Raw genomic sequence first — 23,850 nt, forward strand, 5'->3', positions numbered from 1 at the left:
GAAAAAAAAAAACTGTGGTTACAATTTCCTATAAACTAAAGGACCTAATTCTACAACTTTGCAGTGTGAATGAAAATATATTTAAAGAACATTATGATATATGTTTAATTAAAATATTTTAATATCAATTTGTCTTAATGTGGATAAAATTTTGGTCTTTCCAGTTCTTTTTTTGTATATTGGATTTTAAAAAGTGTTTCTAAATGAAGCATTACAGTTGTAAATAGTACTGATTTGTTGAGTCTTAGAAAAGTCAGCTTGTTAAATTTCCCAGAGATCTATTGTTTATTTAGAGATTTATTACTTACTTACAAAACATTTTGCATGTCATAAATCTTCAAATTCTTTGCTTTTATCAACATTAGTCACTGTTAGTTGTTTCATTAGCTATCTGTTACCCCCAAGATGTTGCCTAACAAATGATCACAAACCTCTTTTAATTTATTACTCATGTATTATTGCTCATGAGTCTGTAAGTTGTCTGGGAAGTTCTAGTAAGATAAGTTCAACTCAGTTGATGCAAGCTGGCTCTGTTCTTGCATCTTTGATCAGCTGTGAAAAGGTCTGACTGTCCTGCTTCTGTAGGGTGTAGCTACCAGCAGGGTGCCTAAGCTCTACTGTATGTATCTTTTTTACTAGAAAGCTTTCCTCTGTATTGTAGATGGTCTGATATGTGCAACAAGTGTAAAGTATATTGAATTTTGAAGATTTATTACAAAAAAGAATGTAAGTATAAAATATTAATATTTGCGGTTTTAGATGTATCAAGTTTAATAAAATATAAACATTAATTTTACCTGCTTCTTTTTATTTCTTTAATGTGGCAATCAAGACATCTAAAATTAAATATGTGGCAGGCATTTTACTGCTATTGGACAGTGAAGATCTAGCCCCCAAATTCGGAGACCAGGGGAGAACTAGGAGGCTTCTCTTTCCAGTTATGATCTTATCCTTAGAATTGCCTTTGTCCCCAAAGGAGTGAAAGAGCACTTGATTTTCTTGTCCAGGTGAGAGTCTCCCTCATACCTTGTTGGGTTCAACAGGATCAAACTATCAGATCACACTGTTATCCAAGAGATAGTCAAAAGATGAAGGAATGAGAAGAAGTCATCTCTTCACAGCACAGCTGTCTATTGTAAGCATTTATTAGAAAGAGGCTAATTAATATGACAAAAGAAAAGGGTCCTGAAAAAGGTTGAGGGTATCCTAAGGAGAAGGTATGTTCTTTGGAGGTGAGATGATTCAGCTGCCTTTTCTTTTGTTTTGTTTATTCCAGAACGCTGCGATGACTGGGGGCTAGATACCATGAGGCAGATCCAAGTGTATGAGGATGAACCGGCTCGTATCAAGTGCCCACTCTTTGAACACTTCTTGAAATATAACTACAGCACAGCCCATTCAGCAGGCCTTACTCTCATCTGGTATTGGACAAGGCAGGACCGGGACCTGGAGGAGCCAATTAACTTCCGCCTCCCTGAGAACCGCATTAGTAAGGAGAAAGACGTGCTCTGGTTCCGGCCCACGCTTCTCAATGACACGGGAAACTATACCTGCATGCTGAGGTAGGCTGACCCTTGTGGTGTCTTTCCCTTTTTGCTTTGTTCCTGAACCCTTACCCAAATGATGTGAAGCTGGGGAGGAGAAGGACGCATTTATCCAGAAAGAGTTACTCTTCACCTCATTGGCTTAGCTGAGATTAGCTGAAAGAGATGAGCAGAGAAAAAGGTTGAGCTTCTGAGAACATTCTCCACTGGTGGTTCCTTTTCAAACCAGACATACATTCAGAGTTGTCTAGAGATGGAGGTTTATTCATATGTTCCTTTTCCCTGACACTGGAATCTATCTCCACTTCTGAGTAACTTGGAGATGTATCTGTTTCCCTAGACAGTGAACAGGGCTGGCAGTAGAACCCAATCATGTCTGTTATTCTTGGCAGTTTTTTAAGTGCCTAGCACAGAGTAAGGGCTTCTTTGGTGGCTCAGCTGGTAAAGAATCTGCCTGCAATGCGGGAGACCTGGGTTCGATCCCTGCGTTGGGAAGATCCTCTAGAGAAGGGAACAGTTACCCACTCCAGTATTCTGACCTGGAGAATTCCATGGACTGTATAGTCCATGGGGTCACAAAGAACCGGACACAAATGAACAAAAGCCTTGGTGTGCCATGTAGATGAAAGAATATTTGACAAGCATCAAATGCACTTAAAACAGTGCTTTTCAAACTTTTCACCAAAGTTTCCGTATAAAGCAAATGAACACCAGATCTCTGGGAATCTAAGAATATAATCTAAAGCATTCTACTACCATTACTGCAAGATTTATTACAAACCCACTTTTTCTTCTTCTGAAGGTTCATGTAGATTCTGCATTTTACTTCATAGTATACCAAGTTTTCTTTTACAACAGATTAATATTGTTTTTGATCTGAAAAAAAATCTTGAAAAAACTGAGGTTCCTCTGAAAATTAACCATTTTAAGGCTTAGTTCTTTGACTCCCTGAGGTCCCCTTTTAGCTTTCAGGCTTTACTTTGTTTTTTAAACTCCCATCTAGGTTATGGATATTTTAAAACATTGTTTCCTACCATTTAATAAGTATATTGGTTTTTCTAGGGCTCCCATTACAAAATACTGCAGATTGGTGGCTTGAACCATGGAAATATGATCTCTTATAGTTCTAGAGGCTAGAATTCCCAGATCAAGGTGCCAGCATGGTTGTTTCATTCATCTCCGCTTGGCTTGTAGAGGGACATCTTTTCTCCAGGTCTTAGCATCTTTTCCCCCCATGTCTTCTGTGTCCCAGTCCTCTCTTCTTTTAAGAGCATCAGTTATATTGGATTAGGGTCCACACATATCAGCTTTCTTTGACTTAATTTCAAGACCTATCTCCAAATACAGTCTCATTCTGAAGTACTCAACTTCAACATATGAATTTGGAGTGGAGGACACAACCTAGCCCATAATAGTAGAGCTGGATGACATAACAATAACAGAAGAATAGGTAATCCCACACCTTTTGAAGGCTCTTTGTCTCTCATGGATGTTAACTATTCTCTGATGAAGAACCATAATTATATTTTGATAAATTTAGCCAATGTTGTGATTTAGTGAAAAAGCACTTCTTTATCACCAAAAAACCCACATGTTAACCAATGTGACCGTGGAAGTCTCTTGTTACCTCTTAAGTCCATTGAGGCTTTCACCCCTTCTGTTTCATTTTATTGGATTGAACTCTAGACTGGGGTTTAGACTTCCAAGGAGCTCATGTGTCCATTGTTTATGTTCTAACACAGCTTTGGTATCTATACCCACAAAATGAAAAAGTTTGCCTAAATGTTCTTTGAGCCCCTTATTATCTTTGACAATTAATAATCTAGTAACATTCCATACATGGACCTCAGCAAATACCTGGGAACAGGCTGTCAGTAGCTTTCTGGTTGACCTTTGTCTCTGATGCATTCTAGTGTTTCAGTACCTCTATTTCTTTTTCCTTACCAACCTACTACTTCTCTAGAGCTCTCTCTCAAACGTTTTCAGCCTTCTTTTCATTGTAGGAGCAGGGCTCATGATCCTCAATGTGTGAGTATATCTTTACTGTTATTGATCAGTTTCCAGGTTGCCATCTCTTCAATTCACCTTCTGCCTGTCTTCTACATCTCTAAAGAAAATTTGAATTGAACTTATCTGGTGGGGGCATCAAAAGCCCCCTGTAATCCTGTGGTGATTCTTAAACAGAGAATGACCTTAAGCTGATCATGTGAAATCATAGGCTTGATGTCATTAACACCATAAAGCTCAGGTTCATCCTCTAGGATTTTACTGCTTGTATTCTTGCTTCAATACCTCTACTAAGATAACATTAATATTTGACTTATGAAGCTGGAAAAGTTAGTCTAACCATTGTTCATCACTTTATTTTTATAGTCAGAAAATGTATCTTATTAAGCTGAAGTTTGCCTTCTGTAATATCCACCTATGGAATACTTTTTCTTCTTGGAAGACCTTTTGTTATTTATAGGCAAAGATCATGCTTGCCACTCACCCTTTCCACCTTATTACCATTGTCATAAGTCATCTTTAAATGCTGTTTCCTCCCATCTTGGGAAGGGTAATAAATTCTCCCACACCTTCCTTTGGGGTTAGTCTTAGTTCATGAGTTACTGAGTATATAAGATGTTTTAAATATTGAGAGAAATCACAAAACAGGGTGAACAATTAATGACCCATTTACATATCACCCTAAAAAATCACTTATTGTTATTATCTATGTTCTTTTCATTGTTTTCCTATATGTAATACAATTTTATATCTATCCCATGTAGCTAACAAATATTTATTCAGTGCCAACTGAGAGTTTAGGTATTGTGCTAGATGCAAGAAATAAAAGAAAACACATATGGCCATGCCATGTAATAAATTCAACCAAAGAATTGTCCAACATGCTGAGAGGATGAAAGTCTTAATTGAAAGGTAGGGTGACATAAACCTCTGAGTGAAAGGTAGGGTGATGGGAGAAGAAGAATCCTCCAGGCAGATGAAATGACTTATATACACATTAAAGACATAAATACAGTTCCCCAGTCATCTTAACACATTTTATGCATTTGTTAGTTTTTCCCTTCGTGCTTGATTTTATATATATATGTGTGTGTACAACAACTTTGGATGGCTGTACCATGGCTTTTTTACAGGTTTCCTTTTCATATGTGTTTCTAGTGATTCCAATATCTTCCTTGCTGACACAGCAAAGGATGGACATTTTTGATCCTGTGCTCCCTCTTTTCTCACTTTTCCTACTTCTGTCATGTGAAAAAGTCTTCAAAAATAGGCTGACTAGAGCAAAGATTAAGGCTTTTAAAAATGCTTTTGGAAACATTTCTTTTCCAAAACTCATTTATACCATTATCAACCATGAGTTAATATGCTGTTCTTACCTTTGCCTTTCCAGTAGTAGTGTTATTAAGAGTGTTTTAAGGGCAAAATTAAACATTTTATATCCCAGGTGACTCAGTGGTAAAGAATCCACCTGCCAATGCAGGAAACACAGGAGATGCAGGTTTGATCCCTGGGTCGGTAAAAATCCCCTGGAGGCGGGAGAGCAACCCACTCCTGTATTCTTGCCTAGAAAAATCTTGTGGATCAAGAAGCCTGGTGAGCTGCGATCCATGGGGTCACAAAGAGTTGGACACAACTGAGCATGAAAGACTGAAGGCAGTGGGCAGGAGAAGAAGGGGACGACAGAGGACAAGGTGGTTGGATGGCTGCACCGAATCAATGGACATGAGTTTGAACAAGCTCTGGGAGGTGGTGAAGGACAGGCAAGCCTGGAGAGCTCCAGTCCATAGGGGTCACAAAGAGTCAGACACGACTGAGCAATGGAACAGCAGATATATATGTATACATACATACATACATATATATATATATACACATACATACATACATATACATATATATATGTATATATACACATATATACATATATATACATATATATATATGTATATATACACATATGAAAGTGAAAGGCGCTCAGTCGTGTCCGACTCTTTGTGACTCCTTGGACTACACAGTTCATGGAATTCTCTGGCCTAGAATACTGGAGTGGGTAGCCTTTCCCTTCTCCAGGGGATCTTCCCAATCCAGGGATGGAACCCAGGTCTCCAGCACTGCAGGTAGATTCCTTCCCAGGTGAGCCACAAGGGAAGCCCAAAAATACATATACACACACATATGTGTATTTAGGAGTATATCTAAAAATGTAAGTAGTTTATCAATAGTAGTTAATTGTGTCTGTCTTTATTTTGTTATGTCAATTGTTCTAGGAAATACCTCCATAACACATTTAATTGCTACATGAACTTAACATATAAAGTCTCAGTATATAGGAGTACTTCACTCATTTCAATGTGTTTGCAGCATGAAAACAAATGAAACTGCCCATTCACTGCATATTTTTCTTTTCAGGAATACTACCTATTGCAGCAAAGTTGCATTCCCTCTGGAAGTGGTTCAAAAAGATAACTGCTTCAATTCTCCCATGAAACTTCCAGTGCATAAACTGTATTTAGAATATGGTGTTCAGAAGATCTCTTGTCCAAACATAGATGGATTTTTTCCTTCTAATATCAAACCAAACATCACTTGGTATATGGTAAGCAAACCAGAAGTCATTTACCCTCTCTAAAACAATAATGACTATTTGTTGAATTGAATTAATATAGAAACTGAGATTTTTCTCATCACAATTTCTTCCTTAATAACTTTACACAAATTTTTTACTGCTTCCTCACTTTGTAACATTTTAAAGGAAGTGGTGGAGACTTTACCTCAACTCACCATGTCTTAACTTATAATCTCTGGGCTGCCAGAACTGTCTTATTTCTATTAACTTCTTATGAAATACAATTTGAGAAATATTGCCAACTTATACTTACTGCTGAGTGAAGTCAGAAGCTTCACCAGAAATTCCTCTGGTGAATTTCTACTCTTTAGTTAATCAGTACTGTATTTAATACTTGAATGTGTTTTCATGGTTGCTCTCCTTTGTGGGCACATTCGATCTGTGATCTATTTGACCTCTGAAACCTTAGGAAAATATTTAATCAAAAGTGAAAATATTGGGAGATGGCATTTGTGGCGGCAGCATAGTTTTCTTATCTCTTCAAATGTCCGCCTGAGCCAAATCCCCAAACTCCTGAACAACATTTAAAACAAAACTCAATGACAAATTATCCTTAAGAATCACTTTCAGTAAAGCAAGTGATATAATCACTAATATGACCCATATAGATTCAGCATCTATAGAGAAGGAAGCAGATGGAAATGGAAATAATATGGTATCTGGTAAGCTCTAGAACATGAGAATCCCAAAAAGGCAGTGGATGAATTTGAGAATAGCAGTTGGGAAATTGGGAGGGGGTTTGCCCTCTATAGAGGGTAGGTCTGAAAAGCCTATAGCTAGACATTCTGAAGGAATTGAAATAGTTTTTGTGCTTCAGAACTCTGTAAAACAACCACTCACACTGAGGAAAAACTGCTGGGAGTAAGATCAAAATAAACAGGGTCAGGGCAATGTAGAGGATGGAAAGAGAACTGCCTGAGAATGGAAGAGCAGAACAGAATCAGGAATCTCAAGAGCATAGTTTTGAAGAAGGATCTCTGTGAAGTTGAAAACTTCAACTAAATCCTAAAGCTCAGGAAAAACTAGTTTTACATAATAATGAGTAACAAGAATAATCAAGAAACTGCTCTGGCAGTTCAGTGGTTAAGACTTTGCCTTCCAGAGCAAGAGGCGAAGGTTCCATCCCTGGTTGGGGAGCTAAGATTCCACATGGCTCATGTCCAAAAAAATCAAAACATAAAACAGAAACAATATTGTAACAAATTCAATAAAGACTTTAAACATGGTCCACATAAAAAAAGTCTTTACAAAAAGAAGGATAAAGGTAAAATCCTATTCAAAGCTATAAGAAAAAAAGGAGAATAAGAAGCAGAATAACATTTCTATAGAAAAAAAATGAACGCATGCAGGAAGGACATATTTGTAACTTGTTTCAAAAATTGGCAAAAAGACATTAAGAAGTGATGAAAGATAAGAAAGAATAACAAATAAGAATAAAAACTTCCAGAAATTATATAACTCAATAAAAGCTTGGAAAAAAATAATTTCAAAAATAATGCTAAACTAAAAGGAACATAACAGAAAATGAACACAATAAATAATACCTGAAGATTAAAAAAGGTGGAAGATAGAAAATTTTGATCAAAAAATGATTAGTAAAAATAGAAAGGTTAGAATGGATATACCAATATCACGTAAACTGTAAGATGACTGATATTATGAGATATAAAGAAGACTTTTTAGAATAATAAAAGGGTGAACTCATCAAGAAGGCATAAAAATAATAAAAATATATATATATGCTTGGTAACAGTGTTTCAAAATATACAAAGGAAAAAGTGAAAAAATTAAAAGAAGAAACAGGGAATTCTATAATCCTAGTTGAAAACTTAGTATCTGTCTCTGTTTAAGTCATTAATGAAGCGACTTAGGGAGCCAAATTTAAGAGTTTTTCATTGGCCAAAGATGGAGTAATTTGAACTTTAGTAAAGATATGATGCTGGGAGGGATTGGGGGCAGGAAGAGAAGGGGACGACAGAAGATGAGATGGCTGGATGGCATCACTGACTTGATGGAGATGAGTTTGGGTAAACTCCGGGAGTTGGTAATGGACAGGGAGGCCTGACGTGCTGTGACTCATGGGGTCGCAAAGAGTCGGGCACGACTGAGCGACTGAACTGAACTGAAGGATATTAACAGGTTGCATCTCATGAATTAAGTTTAAAATCCATAAATTTATAGTGATATTTCAAAATATGGCTGCATTTGAATGTTAAGGAAATAAAAGCATTACCTTGAAAAGTGGTAAATAAACAGGAAAAAAAATCAAGATTTTATCCTGCTTTTTCTATAAGAAATGTACACTGAGTAATGAAATGATGCAGGGAAGTATATTTTTATAAAAGTATATAATCACTTTGCAAACCCCAATGAATTACTAAATCTAAGCATTATACATCAATGAGTGCTACTATCATAAGAAGAGAAACAGCCATACTCCTTTTAATGACAGAATACAGTATTACCTGTATTTGTGCCAAATGGGTTAAATCTGAGTCTGATAAAACCTTTGGCTCCTGCTGCCATTTTTCAGGAAATATAGAGAACAGAAGGATGTATTGATCTGCACCATGAGTTTGCAGTCAGCAAAATCTAAATAGTGAGAAGCTCTATAGGCCAAATGTTTTATGTTCATCAACAAATAAATTGCCAAAAAAAGAAGCATAGAGTGGGAATGAACAGATTAAAAGAAACAAAATACATTTAAAATGCTTTAGTGATTGAGACTATAGTATCTAAGGATACACATATGAATAATAAAATTGTAAATGAAAACAAGGAGTAATTTCACTATGCAAAAACAGATAGTTGCTACTTTGGGAGGTAGTAAAGAAAGTCCAGGTGACATTGAGCATGTGATCACTTTCAAAACTGTCAATGTTCTATTCCTGGACCTGAGTGGTGATTATAAAAGTATTTGCTTTATACTAATTCATTAACTCATACATATGTTTTGAGTGTTTTTCATATATGCTTTATTCTGTAATCAATACAAGAAAAGGAGACAGGAAAGGAATGGGAGGTGGAAAAGACTGATTTAAGATACATAACAACCAATTGCAATGTATGGACATTAAGTGGATCATGGTTTATTCAAAAAAAGTTGTAAAACAAGTTAGGAGAAGTTCAGGGAAATATAAACACAGGCAGAATGTTGATGACATCGATGAATTACTATTACTTTTTAAATTATGATAATGGCTATGTTTGCAGAAGGGATCTTGTCATTTAGAGGTACACACAGAAATATCTATGAATTGAATTGTATAATGTCTGTGATCTGTTTTGAAATAATATTCGGATGCAGTGAGTAGGTATAGATGAAATAAGACATGGTACTTTTGACACTAGATACAGGTAAAGGGATCATTGTATATTCTCTCTCTGATTGTACTTTTCCATGGTAAAAAGGATTAAAAGAAGTATATTAACAATTTTACATTAATAAGTATATCTTCCAGTTTAAAAGAATATATTTATCTATTTATCTGTAGTAAGGTCTCTCATTTCTAATGAGACCCGATTCACTTTCTGTATATTTTGAATACTTTATTGTCTGAATAAATAATTTTACTTTTATACATATTCTATTATTTTCTCCTCTTTTTCCTCACCCGGAACATCCTTCTGCCTGGAACGTCATCTTTTTCTCCTTTAGAACATATGAAATTCTACACCTTCACAAAATGTTCCCTATTCTTTCTAGTTGAAATAATTTTCCCTCATATACCCTTATATAGCTATTTATTTGTGACTACTTCAGTGTTACTTTTAGCTTCCTTTATTGTTTTATAGTCATTTATTCATGCATATATTCAACACCTACTTGTTGAACATCAGCTGTATTCAATGCAATATGTCAGCAGTCTGGGGAGGACATGGTAATGAATGTGATATATGTCCTTCTCAGCGTAGTTTCAAAGGATTTCAGTTTAATTCAAAAAAGTTTATAAGTAAGAATTCCTATTCTTATCAAAAAGTAGAATTATGAGTTCTATAAGAGAATTTATTATTGGTTTTAAAAAGAGAGGTTTGCATATAGGCATTCTATGAGTTTGACTGTTTATTGAGGGCAAAATTGTGCCATGTCCATCTCTGTATCTCTGACAATTCCCAGATCTCTGGCTTTCCTGATTGGACAAGTGTCAGTGCTATTAATCAAGATATGAAATAGCAGAGGAGGAACAGATTTGGGGGACAAGTAATGAATTTAGATCCTGTCATATGAGTTGAACTTATCCATGTGACATCTAGATGGCAGTGGCTAATACTGGCTACATGTGTATGGGTCTGGAGCTTATTAAAAAAGAACTCAAAGCTGGAGGCAGAGAACTGGATGCATTTATGTGATAGTTGAAGCCCTTAAGTAGGAAAAATAAAGTGAGAAAAGGGCTAAGATACAAATCTGGAGGGAATGTTCATGGAGTAAATAAAGCCTGAAAGCCTGGAAAGAAGACTAAGAAATAAAATCATGGTGATAAAATCATGACCATGGCAGATACCCAACAATGTGCAGGTGACTAAAGAAGATAACCAGTAACCATCCATCCTTTCTATTCTCTGATTATGAAAAAAGCTGCTATTGATGTGTTTTATACTGCCTTTAATTTCTTTACATTTTGGTAATTGATCGACAGCTTTACTCCTAAGAGTGCTTCCATCCTGGGAATAAAATCAAGTCTCTTGGTAACTGCATTCTCCAATCACATGCTGCTACTTTTTTTGTCTATGTTGCTTTCTACTTTCAATAGTCACTCCCTGCATCCACCAAGGTATCTTGGCCCTCCTATAATAGTCCTCTTTGTTGTTTCCAACTGAATTCCTTACCTTGACATCATAGAAATTGTCTCATTTAGCAATACAAATAACTCTATAGTAGTTAAAAGACACATTCATCAATTCCAGCAAATTTGCTTCCCTGTTAGCGGAAGGATGAAAGCTAATGAATTGAAAAAAGGAAACTAATGTTTCTTTCATTTTACTCAACATTCGAAAAACTAAGATCATGGCATCCGGTCCCATCATTTCATGGCAAATAGATGGGGAAACAACAGAAACAGTGAGAGACTATTTTCTTGGGTTTCAAAATCACTGCAGATTGTAACTGCAGTCATGAAATTAAAAGATGCTTGCTCCTTGGAAGAAAAGCTGTGACAAATCTACACAGCATATTAAAAAGCGGAGACACTACTTTGCCAACAAAGGTCCATCTAGTCAAAGCTATGTTTTTTCCAGTAGTCATGCATGAATGTGAGAGTTGGGCCATAAAGAAAGCTGAGCACCGAAGAATTGATGCTTTTGAACTGTGATGTTGGAGAAGACTCTTGAAAGTCCCTTGTACTGCAACGAGATCAAACCAGTAAATCCTAAAGGAAATCAGTCCTAAACATTCATTGGAAGGACTGATGCTGAAGTCGAAACTCCAATACTTCAGCCACCTGATGTGAAGAATAGACTCATTGGAACACACCTTGATGCTGGGAAAGATTGAAGGCAGAAGAAGAAGGGGATGACAGAGAATGAGATGGTTGGATGTCATCACTGACTCAATGGACATGAGTTTAAGCACGCTCTGGGAGTTGGTGTTGGACAGGGAAGCCTGGCATGCTATAGTATGTGGGGTTGTGGAGAGTCAGACACGACTGAGTGACTGAACTGAACTGAACTGAACTGAATATTTCTTTCATTCCACTAGGGCAATACATTGTGCTATGTACTTTAAATACCATCATACATGATACTCATCACAATCCTTCAAGGTAGATATTATCCTTATGTAGATTAGGAAACAGATGTTTGGAGATACAAACAATAATCACTAACCTTTATTGAGCACAGGAATTCTAAATGCTTTAATAATTTCACTCAGTTATCTCAGCTCAAAGTAGACTCTATTTTCTCCATTTGATAGTCAAGGAAACTGGAGTGTGGAGTGGTTGAGTGATTTGTCCAAAATTCAACGCTATGCAATCTGTATCAAGAGCCCAGACTTTTACATTATCTTATATAATCTACTCAAAGCAATCCCCCTGATAAGATGCAAATCTGGAATTGCCGGCCAGTTCTGTGTGGTTCCAGGCCTGTGCTCTCCAGAAAGGCCACAGAGAAGGTTGGTCCAGTCTTTACTTCTGGGACACAGGGCACTTTGAAGGGGAAGACTATCTTTGAACACAGACTGGGCTGTAGACTGGACTGTGAGACATAAGGAAACCTATGAAAAGAGGACCCTGGGAAATCAGGAGCTCAGAAAAACTGAGATCGGAAGGAATAGAAAATCCAACATTTCTGTCTTGGAGTCTTAGGGAAATGGGGCAGGATTTTGCTTTCTTCCTCCACATGTCTTCCCTTCTCTCCTTGTCTTCAGCATGGCACAGTTTTCTTCATCCAGGGCCCAGAATTCACAGTTCTCTAATTCAACAGTCTTGTAAGTGAAATCAATGTTCAGCAAATGTTGAGTAAGTCAGTATTTGTAACTAACCTGGAAAAGCAAACTGCAGTTTGTAAGTCATTTATTGATTTTCAAATAGCCAGCTTCTGAAAGAACTTCTGAAACACAACATGTATATAAATTGGAGGCTGCCTGTTTATTCACAGAGCCTACCAGATATATAGTGGTCATGGCACAGGTAAGTATGATCTTGTTGTTTTCACTATTATTGTTAAATGTTTTGGACACATGAGCTTTAAAATAAGACAAGTCATTTTGATGTTCATATTAATGGGTAGTTACTCTTCCTCGTTGTTATAATTGGATATTTGAATTTTTTTTCCCCAAAGACACTTTATGAAAACAAAGTCAGTGTTCCCTTTCTTCCTGAGAATTGGAGAGACCACTTTATTGAATTCTTTGGGTGTTACATTTATAGCAGCTGCTGAAATGCTCTCAATTGCGATATAACAGTATAGATACCATTCTGGATATCAATTTTCAAAAAAAGCTTGTTGTCCGTGTCCTTGGTATAATCATTAAAATTGGCATTTTATATCCACCTTTAATTTTCAGTATGAAATTGTTCACAATTGGTTGGATATTGTTTAGAAACCTGTTAGGGAATAGGAAAATCTTTGGAAAGACCCATCAGTAAAGTGCATTTCTGAAACAGTGCCAGGGTTGGCCTTCTTGTTGGCATAGCAAATATTATCAGGAAGTTAGTGCAAGGTCTATGTAATAGATGTTATTTTTAAAGTGCTCATTTCAGTTTGATCTGACAACTTAGTTTGGTCGGTTCTTTATCTCTTTCCTTTCCCTACAGTCCCTATATAGTGATATTTAACCTTTGGTATAAAGAAAGTATGGTTTCCCAGGTGGTTCAGTGGTAAAGAATCCACCTGCCAATGCAGGAAATGCAGCAGACATGGGTTTGATCCCTGTGTCAGGAAGATCCTCTGGAAGAGGAAATGGCAAGCCACTCCAGTATTCTTGCCTGGAAAATCCCATAGGCAGAGGAGCCTCGTAGGCTACAGTCTATGCAGTCGCAGAGTATGACACAACTTAGCATAGTACAGCACTTACTTAGTCTATTATATAAAGAAATTATGTATCATATTTTCTTTCCAAATTATACCTATTTAATTCCATGCAGAGGAACCTAGCAGGCCACAGTCCATAGGATCTCAAAGAGTTGGGCACACACATACGCACAATTCCATATATGCATATATACACGCAGTATTTTACATATAGTTTTAGAGCTTCTGAGGACCTAAAGGTTCATCTTTTAAACTTAAACTCAGTTCAAATATCTGTGACGCTTTCAGGGTGAATTAGGCTGGATGAATCACCCACTCTGTTTTCATGGCACTTAATTTATATCTCATCTTTGTTACTGTAATGATTGCATTCCTCTCTTCTGTATGAAGTAGTGTCTTCTCTCTTTTGCTTTCCCTTGATTATCAAGCACATATCACAAAACTGAATCAACGTACTTTGTATTTAGGAATTGATTAAAAATTGAATGAGTTAGTTTGGACTAGAAGATAGCATGGAAATAAGGGCCATTTCTGTTTTTACTGGCTACTGAATGCCTACCTTCTAACTCAATGGCTGACACCTAGAGGGGATTTTGTCAATTTTTATTGCACAAATATTGCGTGACATAGTTCTGCTCACTGAAAGTGACTGGTGTATAAAACTCTTATGAGCCTTTTTGAACAAGTGTGGTGTATTTTATAACAACTTAATTTTGGGAGCAAAAATGTCAGTAGATATTTTTGACTCTTCTATCCTCGTATCTCAGCTTAACTCTTTTTATCCTTTCTTCTACTTCCCCACTCATCCTATAACTCACCCATCCCATATCTTTATAAGTCTGTATATTCACCATCTTATTATCATTTCCATTCCATGTGAGCTTGCAGCTCCATGTATTGTGTCTTTGCTTCTCTGGTTCAGTTTATAATTTTGATCATGCAACACCGATATATTGAGCATTTACTGTGTGTCCAGCATTGAGCAGTTGCTGGCTGTGCAGGTGAAGTACTAATCTGCCTGCCCCCCACTTTATTCCATAGAAGTAAATTTTCTGAGAAAGAGATAAGATAAATGAAAAGGGATGATTATGTTGAAGTTAGTTAAGTGCTAACATGGATAGAAAAATGCTATAAGAGTAGTAAAGGGAGGTTGTTTGTACTTTTTTCTGTCCTTGGAGGGTACCTCTCCATGTCTTCTCTCTTCCTGATTGATTTAATAATCTACCTGTCCTTTAAGATCCAGTTCAGATCTTCTTTTTCCATGCAGATTTTCTAAATGTTTTCTGTTCGGTCTTCTTCCTCCACTTCCCCATCCCAGTATGCCTTTCATAGTATTTGTTGCAGTCTTCCACTAGACTACATATCTCCATCTGTAGGTTAAGAACTGTGTCTTTTCCATCATTGTTCTTAACAGAGTTCTTTGAAAACTGTAGGCTTACTGAATGGAAATATTTGTTCTTATATAGTCATGCCATATGCCCACCCACACCCCATACCTCACACATGATTTATTTCCTCTTAAGGATCTCAAAGTCATTTCTTGTGCTTATCTTTACCTATATACTGCTGTAGGTTGCCAAGGCTACCATTACGTGGTTGAAGAGTTGCTCTCCTATTTAACTTCTCTCTTTCAAATGCAGAATGAGGAACTGACGGCTCAACTCAGTGAATGACTTGTCTTCTAGTCAGATGTCTCCTTTATAGTGGAATCCACATGTTGTTAACCTATTTCTTATATTTGGAAATGTATTTTTATTATTTTTTGAGTATCAAGATCTCTGTTCATAGTTTTTTTTTTCTGGATTCCAAGTGAATGATTTTGAAATCACCAAAAATATGAAGGATTTATTTTCAGGAATAATGCATTATGTTCAAAAATTCCCTTTATGTCTTAGGTCCATGAAGGGCCTCGAGAAGCAGATGCTTATAAAAAGCAGAGCTCATCAGATACTACAGGCTAAAGTTAATGGGTGTTTTTAGTTCAACAATGCCCTTAAGCTACCCCCACTACATACATAAAAACCTATAATGTATATAATATTTTATTCATTTCCTCTTCTAACATGTTATAGGTTTAATAGCTTTTTATTGTTTTTGTTGTTAATTTAATTTTGAATGATCCGATTTTTCTGAATGGTAGATTAGACTCCAAAAGTTTTCCACTCCTTTGTATGGAATGTTCCTCAATTTGAAATATTTTTCCAATCAAATCAGCTCCAAGAAAACCTGTCCTTGGCTTACATTTTTATATTACCTTATGGAAAGAAGAGAAAATCCCAGAGAACTTGACTTACAATACTGGTACATAGAACCAATGATAGTCAGGCATATTCAGCCCAAATTTCAAGTTCATCCTCAAGAGATGGAATAAGGTGAAGAGAAAGAGGACTCTAGCAAGAGATCAATACACACTTGTTTTGTAACATTTTCCTTGCAATTTAGATGTGTCAGATTCCATTTCTCTGTTAATGAGAAGTCCATGAGGCCTGACTCTTGTTCTATTCAGTGCTGTACACTCAGAACCTGGAAAAGTGCCTGGCATGCAGTTTATTGATTAATATTCACGGGTGAAGGAATGAATGAGAAGACTTTGATTCTGAAGCATTTCTTTATAATTGTAGCACATACTATATCTCCTAAAGCAATATGTTTTTAAATAGTTTTTACAGAAATGATATTTGGTGAGTTAAAAAAAATTTTGTGTGTGTTTTTGTTTTACTGATTTGAAAAATATGAAATATTTTTAACCTTTTGACTGTCTTGGATTTTCTTTTATTAGAGTATAATTGCTTTACAATATTGTGTTATAGTTTCTTCTATTGACATATATATGCATATATATATATGTGTATATATATATACTACAGTGTGTAAAAAATATTTTTTAACATTTTTTTAAGGAGTGCTGTTGACAAGTTTAGTATTAATAGCTAACTTCTCATGCCAAAAACTATGTTTTTCCAGATTACCACTAATTGTAAGAATTAAGCTCATGTAAGAACCACATCACACTATTAATACTGGGACTGGTCCCAGGTGGGTCAGAACCACAGTGGGTGGGGAGATAGTGTCTGAAGGGATTAAGAGCAAGACCCTCAAAACATGTAGATCTAGACTTAAATTCCAGCTCTGATACTGCCTGACTCTATGATAATGTCAATCACTTAACCTTTATAGGCCTTTGTATTTTCATCTATAAAATGGGCATAAGAACATTCTAGACTTGCTAAATTTGGACTAAGGATACAATGATGCAGTACATCTAAGCACAGTTCAGTTCCATTCAGTCGTTCAGTCGTGTCTGACTCTTTGCGACCCCATGGACTGCAGCACGCCAGGCTTCCCTGTCCATCACCAACTCCCGGAGTTTACTCAGATTCATGCCCATTGAGTCAGTGATGCCATCCAACCATCTCATCCTCTGTCATCCTCTTCTCCTCCTGCCTTCAATCTTTCCCAGCATCAGGGTCTTTTCAAATGAGTCAGTTCTTTGCATCAGGTGGCCAAATTATTGAAGTTTCAGCTTCAGCATCAGTCCTTCCAATGCACAGGTCTCAGTATAATTTTTTTCAGCCTCAACTAATGGATCAAGATTAGTATTCATTCTCCATTAAGAAGCTAGTGAAAGACCTTTACTCAGCTGTCTAAAAAAAATGGGTTTTAGCTCTGCACTGTGTTATCTAGAATATCTCTTTATCTATCTCATTGTTTTCCACCTGTAAAACTAAGGCATATTTAATCTGATTTATCTACTTCACATGGACTTAAGAACAGCTAAGCTAACACATGAAAGAGGAAAATAACTTTGAACTGTTTAACCAAAAGTTTCTAGAAAAATTAAATAGTTCTATAGATAGTATAAACTCAATTTAAACCAAATATGACATAAATTTATTATAAGAATACAGGGTTTTGTTGCCTTATAGTTTGTGATAACTTTAGAGTGTTGAAATACTGTGCTGAGGTGACAATTGTCTAAAGGCACTGCTTATCAAAACAGGATAAATTGTATTCATATTCAGGAAGATAACTGAGTATATGTCATCTTCCTCTTGATGATCATCACCATGAGTCAGAAGTTTAGTACTGTTCTTAAAAAATGTTATTTCTTGTGACAGAGAATTACAAAATGTGCCACTTAGTGTAACTGTCATATTTCAAAACATATGCTCCAGGAATTGAAGTAAGAAAAACTTGAAGATACAAGAATTAAAGTTAAATGTATGAACATAGGAAATTGAAAGTACAAGCTGGTAATAGACTCTGAGACTTTTAAAGATCTGGAGTACCTTAAGGATGCCCAATTCTTTTTGTCATAAATAAAGTATTGATTTTTAAAAGAAAAACACAAGTTTTTCTAAAAGTAAATGTTCAATGCATATTTTTGTCACATACGATGTATTGGTTCTCTTCTTTAAAGGAAAACAGTAAAACAATACAGCCAATTAGCGGGGATGAGAGATCTGAAACAGGATTCTAGTTATGTTGAATGAGATATTTCAACATCAAAATTTTAAAAAGCAACTGAGTTATGTGAAAATATGAATTAGAGTACAAATAAACTCTTAACTTTTGCTAAAACTCATAAAATATATTCTACTTTTAAATTCTGGACTCTATACTATTCAAATTAAGAAATAGGATAAACAGAAGAAAAACAAAGAAGTTTGGAAATAACTGATCTGGTGATTCAACAGAATGATCAAGAATGCCAAAACCAGACATCTAAAGCAGAGCCTAGCTTGTCATCATGACTGTACTCTGAGTTAACATAATCAGTGAAGAAATATTGAAAAATAATTGTTTTTTTAAGTAGCAGTGTATGCATTTGCTTAAGCTTCCTTAACCATTTTTTTTTTTGAAACTTTGACCTTGCTTTACTATTAATTTGAAATTCCCAGAATTTGAATACTAGGTCTTGAGACAGGAACCTTGTGCTTTTGAATTCATATTTCAGTTTAAGAATATTAATTTTCCTTTTACAGAAAGGGTAATAAAAATTACTGCACTCTTTCTTAGCAGAAAATCATCAAATATAGGACCAAAATAGTTTTGTAAAAAGTATAGCCAGCATAGATATGTCTGTGTTCCGTGCAAAGTTAGATGTGCATATATGTGTTTGTATATTTTCTATGCATGTATCTCAATAGTAAACATATTTTACTTTACTTCCTCTTAGGGCTGTCGTAAAATACATAACTTTAATAATGTACTACCGGAAGGCATGAACTTGAGCTTTATCATAGCCATGGTTTCCAATAACGGAGATTACACATGTGTGGTCACATATCCAGAAAACGGACGAACCTTCACTCTCACCAGAACTCAGACTGTGAAGGTGGTGGGTAAGCACGATTTGTATTAAGTGCACACAGCAAAGTGCAGTAATTTTGTTCAGGCTCTTAATATTTTGTTATAAAGAAGTATGTAAATTCTGAAAGAAAAGAAGCTTAGCTTTTATGTTTACTGTACTATTCCAAGGTCTCAGCAACTCCACATGCATAGCAGGCATATAACAACTATTCTACTGAATGAATATATGGATGAGTGAAGTAAAGACAGCTTGGGGAGTGAAAAGAGTGCCAGACTTATCTGTTCTCAAATTATACCATTGCCATTTTTTAGCAATATGACTTTCCTATACTCTGGGACTACAACAGCCTAACATTTGGTAGAGCTCAGAATATTAGAAATAATATACACAATATGCTAGTGCTGTATGTATTAAGTCAATTTCAGGCAAACAGCAGAAGCTTAATGACTAATGGTTAACATTATAAAAAGAAAAAACACACAGTTTTTTACTTGAATTAAGTAAACTATGAATTTTGGGGGTACTAGAACTTCTGTAGCTAGTGCTGAAGATATTTGTTAGCAGTGTTCAACCATTGTTTTCTTTGTGGATGAGAAACTAGAGAAATGGGAAAGACAGTGTACAAACAGAGTCAACAGGCTCCTAGCAGACCTAGAAATCAATATAACCAGTCTCAGGATAGATAACATTTAGAGGAGAGCCCTAAATATAATACTACTATGCTCACTGTAGGCTTCCCTCGTGGCTCAGAGGGTAAAGAATCTGCCTGCAATTGATCCCTTTTGGTCTGGAAGATCTCCTGGAGGAGGGCATGGAAACCCACTCCAGTATTCTTGCCTGGAGAGTCCCCATGGACAGAAGAGCCTGGGGGGCTACAGCCCATGGGGTCTCAAAGAGTCAGACATGACTGAGCGACCAAGCACAGCATGCCCACTATATCGTTAATAAAAATGACACCATATCAGAGTGAGTTTTTTCATACCCTATATTTTAATAGATGGAACCATAGAGGCCCAACAACAGAAACTAACCCACTTAGAGAAGCCCCCTGTGTTAGTGGAGAAGTAATTCTAAATCCCAGGCTTCTGCCTTTTTCGTTTAGGACTTTCTGTATAGTCTGACACCAAGTTCAGCATAATGTATGAAAGGGCTTTAACACAGTGCAGATAAAATTCAAATCAAATAATTTTGTAATCACGCCTCCTTTTTCTGTGCTTACCTTTGAAATACTACTGAGTGGGGGATTTATACAGAAGAAAAATAAGACTGAATTTAATGTTATAAAAAGCAGCAGTCCTACAAATGAACATTCAACTGATAACTAGATAACAGGTAGACTTCCGTGCTGACCTCACAATTGTGATTTTGAATTTTCCATTTGTTCATTCATTAATGAGCTTACTTATTTAACCAATTTCCAAGCTAGACACTCAGAGCATACTGAAGAGAAATATGTAGAAAAGAAACAATTGAGGAAGACTTGCAATCGATTAATTGCTAAGTAGTATGAGAAAGAAATCTACCTCATATAGGCTTTGGAAAGCAAAAACACTGGATAAAATAGTTCTATCTGAAACATGAAGGATACTTAATGTATTGTTTTCTCTTTGTTTGCTTGTTCTAAGTGAAAGAAGTGTTGTAATTGATTGTACATGGAACTGTGGGTCCTTTCAAGAATGGACAAATTGTGCCAGGAAGTTGGGCAATCTTCACAGAAGAGCAGATTTTTGAAATAGGTTATGTGAAATTAAAGGTCCATGATTTGACATCATCTCCCTTGGTTCCTTCCTCTCTCCCACAGGCTCCCCAAATGATGCAATGCCTCCCCACATCTATTCACCTGATGATCATGTGGTCTACGAGAAAGAACCAGGTAATTACAGATGTGCCTCTGAATATCAGTTAGATTCTCTTAATTACAATGACTAAAATGTCACTTAATGCAAGAGCATAGAGAGCTGTTGTAGAGAAACACATGAATTGAAAGAGAAGTGTTATCAGAAACCAAATCAGCTCTGGGGATGAGCTCCTTTTTTGATCTCTTGGGCAGCTCAGGGATATTCTCTGCTTCTCTCAGGGCAGATGCTCCCTTTTCCCTCTGTGAGCAGTTTTCCTCTCCTGATTAGTGACTTCTGTTTGATGCAAACTTTAGCCTGTGCAGGGTTCTGGTTTACTGAAACTTCAACATGAGCAAAAGACTTCCTTAAACTTCTACCCCACTACAAAGGAGTGGGGAGTGGAACTGGAGGCAGAACTGGGAATTCAACAGGTAACAAGAAAACTAGTAGTACCTCTTGATTTGAACACTGTCAAATGTTTACACTGGCTATCTTGGTCTCCTTTTAGTTTTCATATTTTTTCAATCTATACAAAAATTATTTGGAACTGACCAGTTAAGGTATAATATGTTATTCTTCTGATACAAAGCCTCTCAAGTTAACTTGAAAACCATAGACAAATTTAACATCCTTTATATCATATCCTTCCCAATATATGGGCTTCCCTGGTGGCTCACAGGTTAAAACATCTTCCTCCAATGTGGGAGACCCGGGTTCAGTCCCTGGGTTGGGAAGATCCCCTGGAGAAGGAAATGGTAACCCACTTCAATATTCTTGCCTGGAGAATCCCGTGGATGGAGGAGCCTGGTAGGCTACAGTCCACGGGGTCACAAAGAGTTGGACACGACTGAGCGACTTCACTATATCATATCCTTCCCAATATATTCAATTCCAACCCAATGAAAGATAGAAAATTTGTTTAAAATGTACTAAAGATAATAGAAGCAGTGTTCAATCCAGATGGAGGACAACAATCCCCTCAAATTAAGGTACGGTTTCACATAGTGATCTGCCTTGTGAAAAGAAACAAGACCACGCTGAGGGAGTCTGCTAACCCTGGATGGACCAGATTTTCTAAACTCAGTTTTATATATTAATATGAACATTCTTTCTGACATCAGGGTAAACCCATATTAGTCATCTAAATGCCTTTCCTCTGTCTGTCATATTATGGTTACAAAAGCATGCCTGAATCCGTGGTCACTTTATCTTTCTACATATTGTTATAGGCAACTGTCTAGAGAATGGCATGAGAACCTTGCATTGGAAGAGAGGCTAGAATATGACCACTCAGTGAGACAAACATGAGTTCAAATTGGGATGACAATATAATTTATCATCTCAACCTGGACACCTTTTGAGAATGAAAGTAGTCGATATTAATAACTAACTAGGAAAGCAAGCATAAAACAGAACTGTTCTGGGGAAACAAAAACAGAAGGTCAGTCTGGATGAAATCCTGGTCTGCCACTTATTGGCAATTTGACCTTGGGACAGCATTTATGCTTCAACTTTTGCATCTGTAAAACATTAATTTAAAAAATAATTCATAATATCTTATTAAAATTAAGTGCATCTATTGATAAGTAGCCAAAACATTTAGCACAGGGAATCATTCAAAATCCTCAATGAGTCTGCTGCTGTTGTTACAATTATTATTACCATGTTTTGCCTAGAGACTCCCCCTGTCTTCACCATGTTCCATCTCAGAAGGGTAACATAGCATTTCTATTTGTAAGTTGTCTTTAAGCTCATTGACTGAACCGTGATAACCTGAATATTTCAAGATGCAGCCTGCCTGGTCAGTCCTCTCAGCGATGGCATCGCCCCATCTTCTCTGGGCCAAGGACCAAATATCTGGATAACCATTCCTCAATCTCTCATTGTTGGTGAGGGAAATAACAAAGGAGAAGAGTAGTCCATGGAGGTTTAGGGCTAAAAAAAGAAACATTATCAGAGCCTTTTTGAACAAATACTGTCATTTTAAGACTTATACCGGCTCTATTAAAAGATGGGCATTCTAATAATTTTACATAAAAAGCTGCTGTCCTTTTCCTGGTTTGTTTGTTTTGCAATGAAGTATGGTACATTATCTTTTAGTCCACTTGAAAATTAGTCAGAAGTAAGCTTGCAGGCACATAAGACTTTTATAACTTCTGATTAATCACAAAATACAACCAATATAACCATGTGACGGTTACAAACTGATGAGTTAACTTGTTTTTTTTTTTTTTTAGGAGAAGAGCTACTCATTCCCTGTAAAGTCTATTTTAGTTACCTGAAGGACTCTCGCAATGAGATTTGGTGGACCATTGATGGGAAAAAGCCAGAGGACACCACTATTGACGTATCTGTTAATGAAAGGTAACATTGACACTGACAAGGGGGTGACTAACCCTTGTTCCTCAACCTAATGCCTTCTGGTTTTTGCTGGTTGATGAAAATTCTAATTTTTGCCTGTCAGTAACAAAAATCAGCCTAATTTTCAAGTCTTTAGTAGCTATATCCCAAAACAGGATTCTCGGACTTGTAATCCAAGCCCCAGATACTACCTGATGATTATATCTTTATGATACCCACTTGAAAGTAGTTGGAATGAATATCCTATATGAATGAAAAGGGCAGGATTTCGAGTTGTAGATAGATGAAAGCTTGCCAGCATGGCCCTATTCTGTTTCTCAAGTCTGGAGTCTGGGCCTATGTTTTTGTGCCTCAGATAGTTGTGTTAGTTCTTATCTCACAGTAAGCATATATTTCCTATCTCCTTCCTCTCCTTTCTTAATTTTCATAGCATATATATCACATTTATAAGTGATAATTTTTAATATTGACTAAAAACATTAATGTTCTTTGAATTTTATTTTTTAAGTGGATGAGGTGGTAATATAACTCACTTTTAAAATAACAATCTGGGTCATGACATAAATAAACATGACATTTTTTGAAGTAGCTTGATTTGGCAAGGAAGACTGCAACAATAAATAAAAATGAGCAGCTAACTGCATAACAAAGTAGTTCTGAAAACTTACACCTTATCATCTCTGTGCTGAT

At 36.3% G+C, this 23,850-nt stretch overlaps 1 protein-coding gene across 4 annotated transcripts in view; it reads left to right on the forward strand.

Annotated features, from left to right (window-relative positions):
- The window catches only part of LOC122675572 (interleukin 1 receptor accessory protein), a 139,221-nt gene that overhangs the window by 88,933 nt on the left and 26,438 nt on the right, over window positions 1-23,850 (forward strand). For all 4 annotated transcript variants that reach the window (XM_043874490.1, XM_043874492.1, XM_043874493.1 and 1 more), the window contains exons 3-7: window positions 1,277-1,562; window positions 5,961-6,147; window positions 18,827-18,992; window positions 20,763-20,834; window positions 23,037-23,163. In XM_043874490.1, the coding sequence (XP_043730425.1) occupies window positions 1,277-1,562; window positions 5,961-6,147; window positions 18,827-18,992; window positions 20,763-20,834; window positions 23,037-23,163 (838 nt within the window). The remainder of the gene's footprint in view (window positions 1-1,276; window positions 1,563-5,960; window positions 6,148-18,826; window positions 18,993-20,762; window positions 20,835-23,036; window positions 23,164-23,850) is intronic.

The sequence above is a fragment of the Cervus elaphus genome, chromosome 19, assembly GCF_910594005.1.
Source record: "Cervus elaphus chromosome 19, mCerEla1.1, whole genome shotgun sequence".
Classification (NCBI taxonomy): Eukaryota; Metazoa; Chordata; class Mammalia; order Artiodactyla; family Cervidae; genus Cervus; species Cervus elaphus.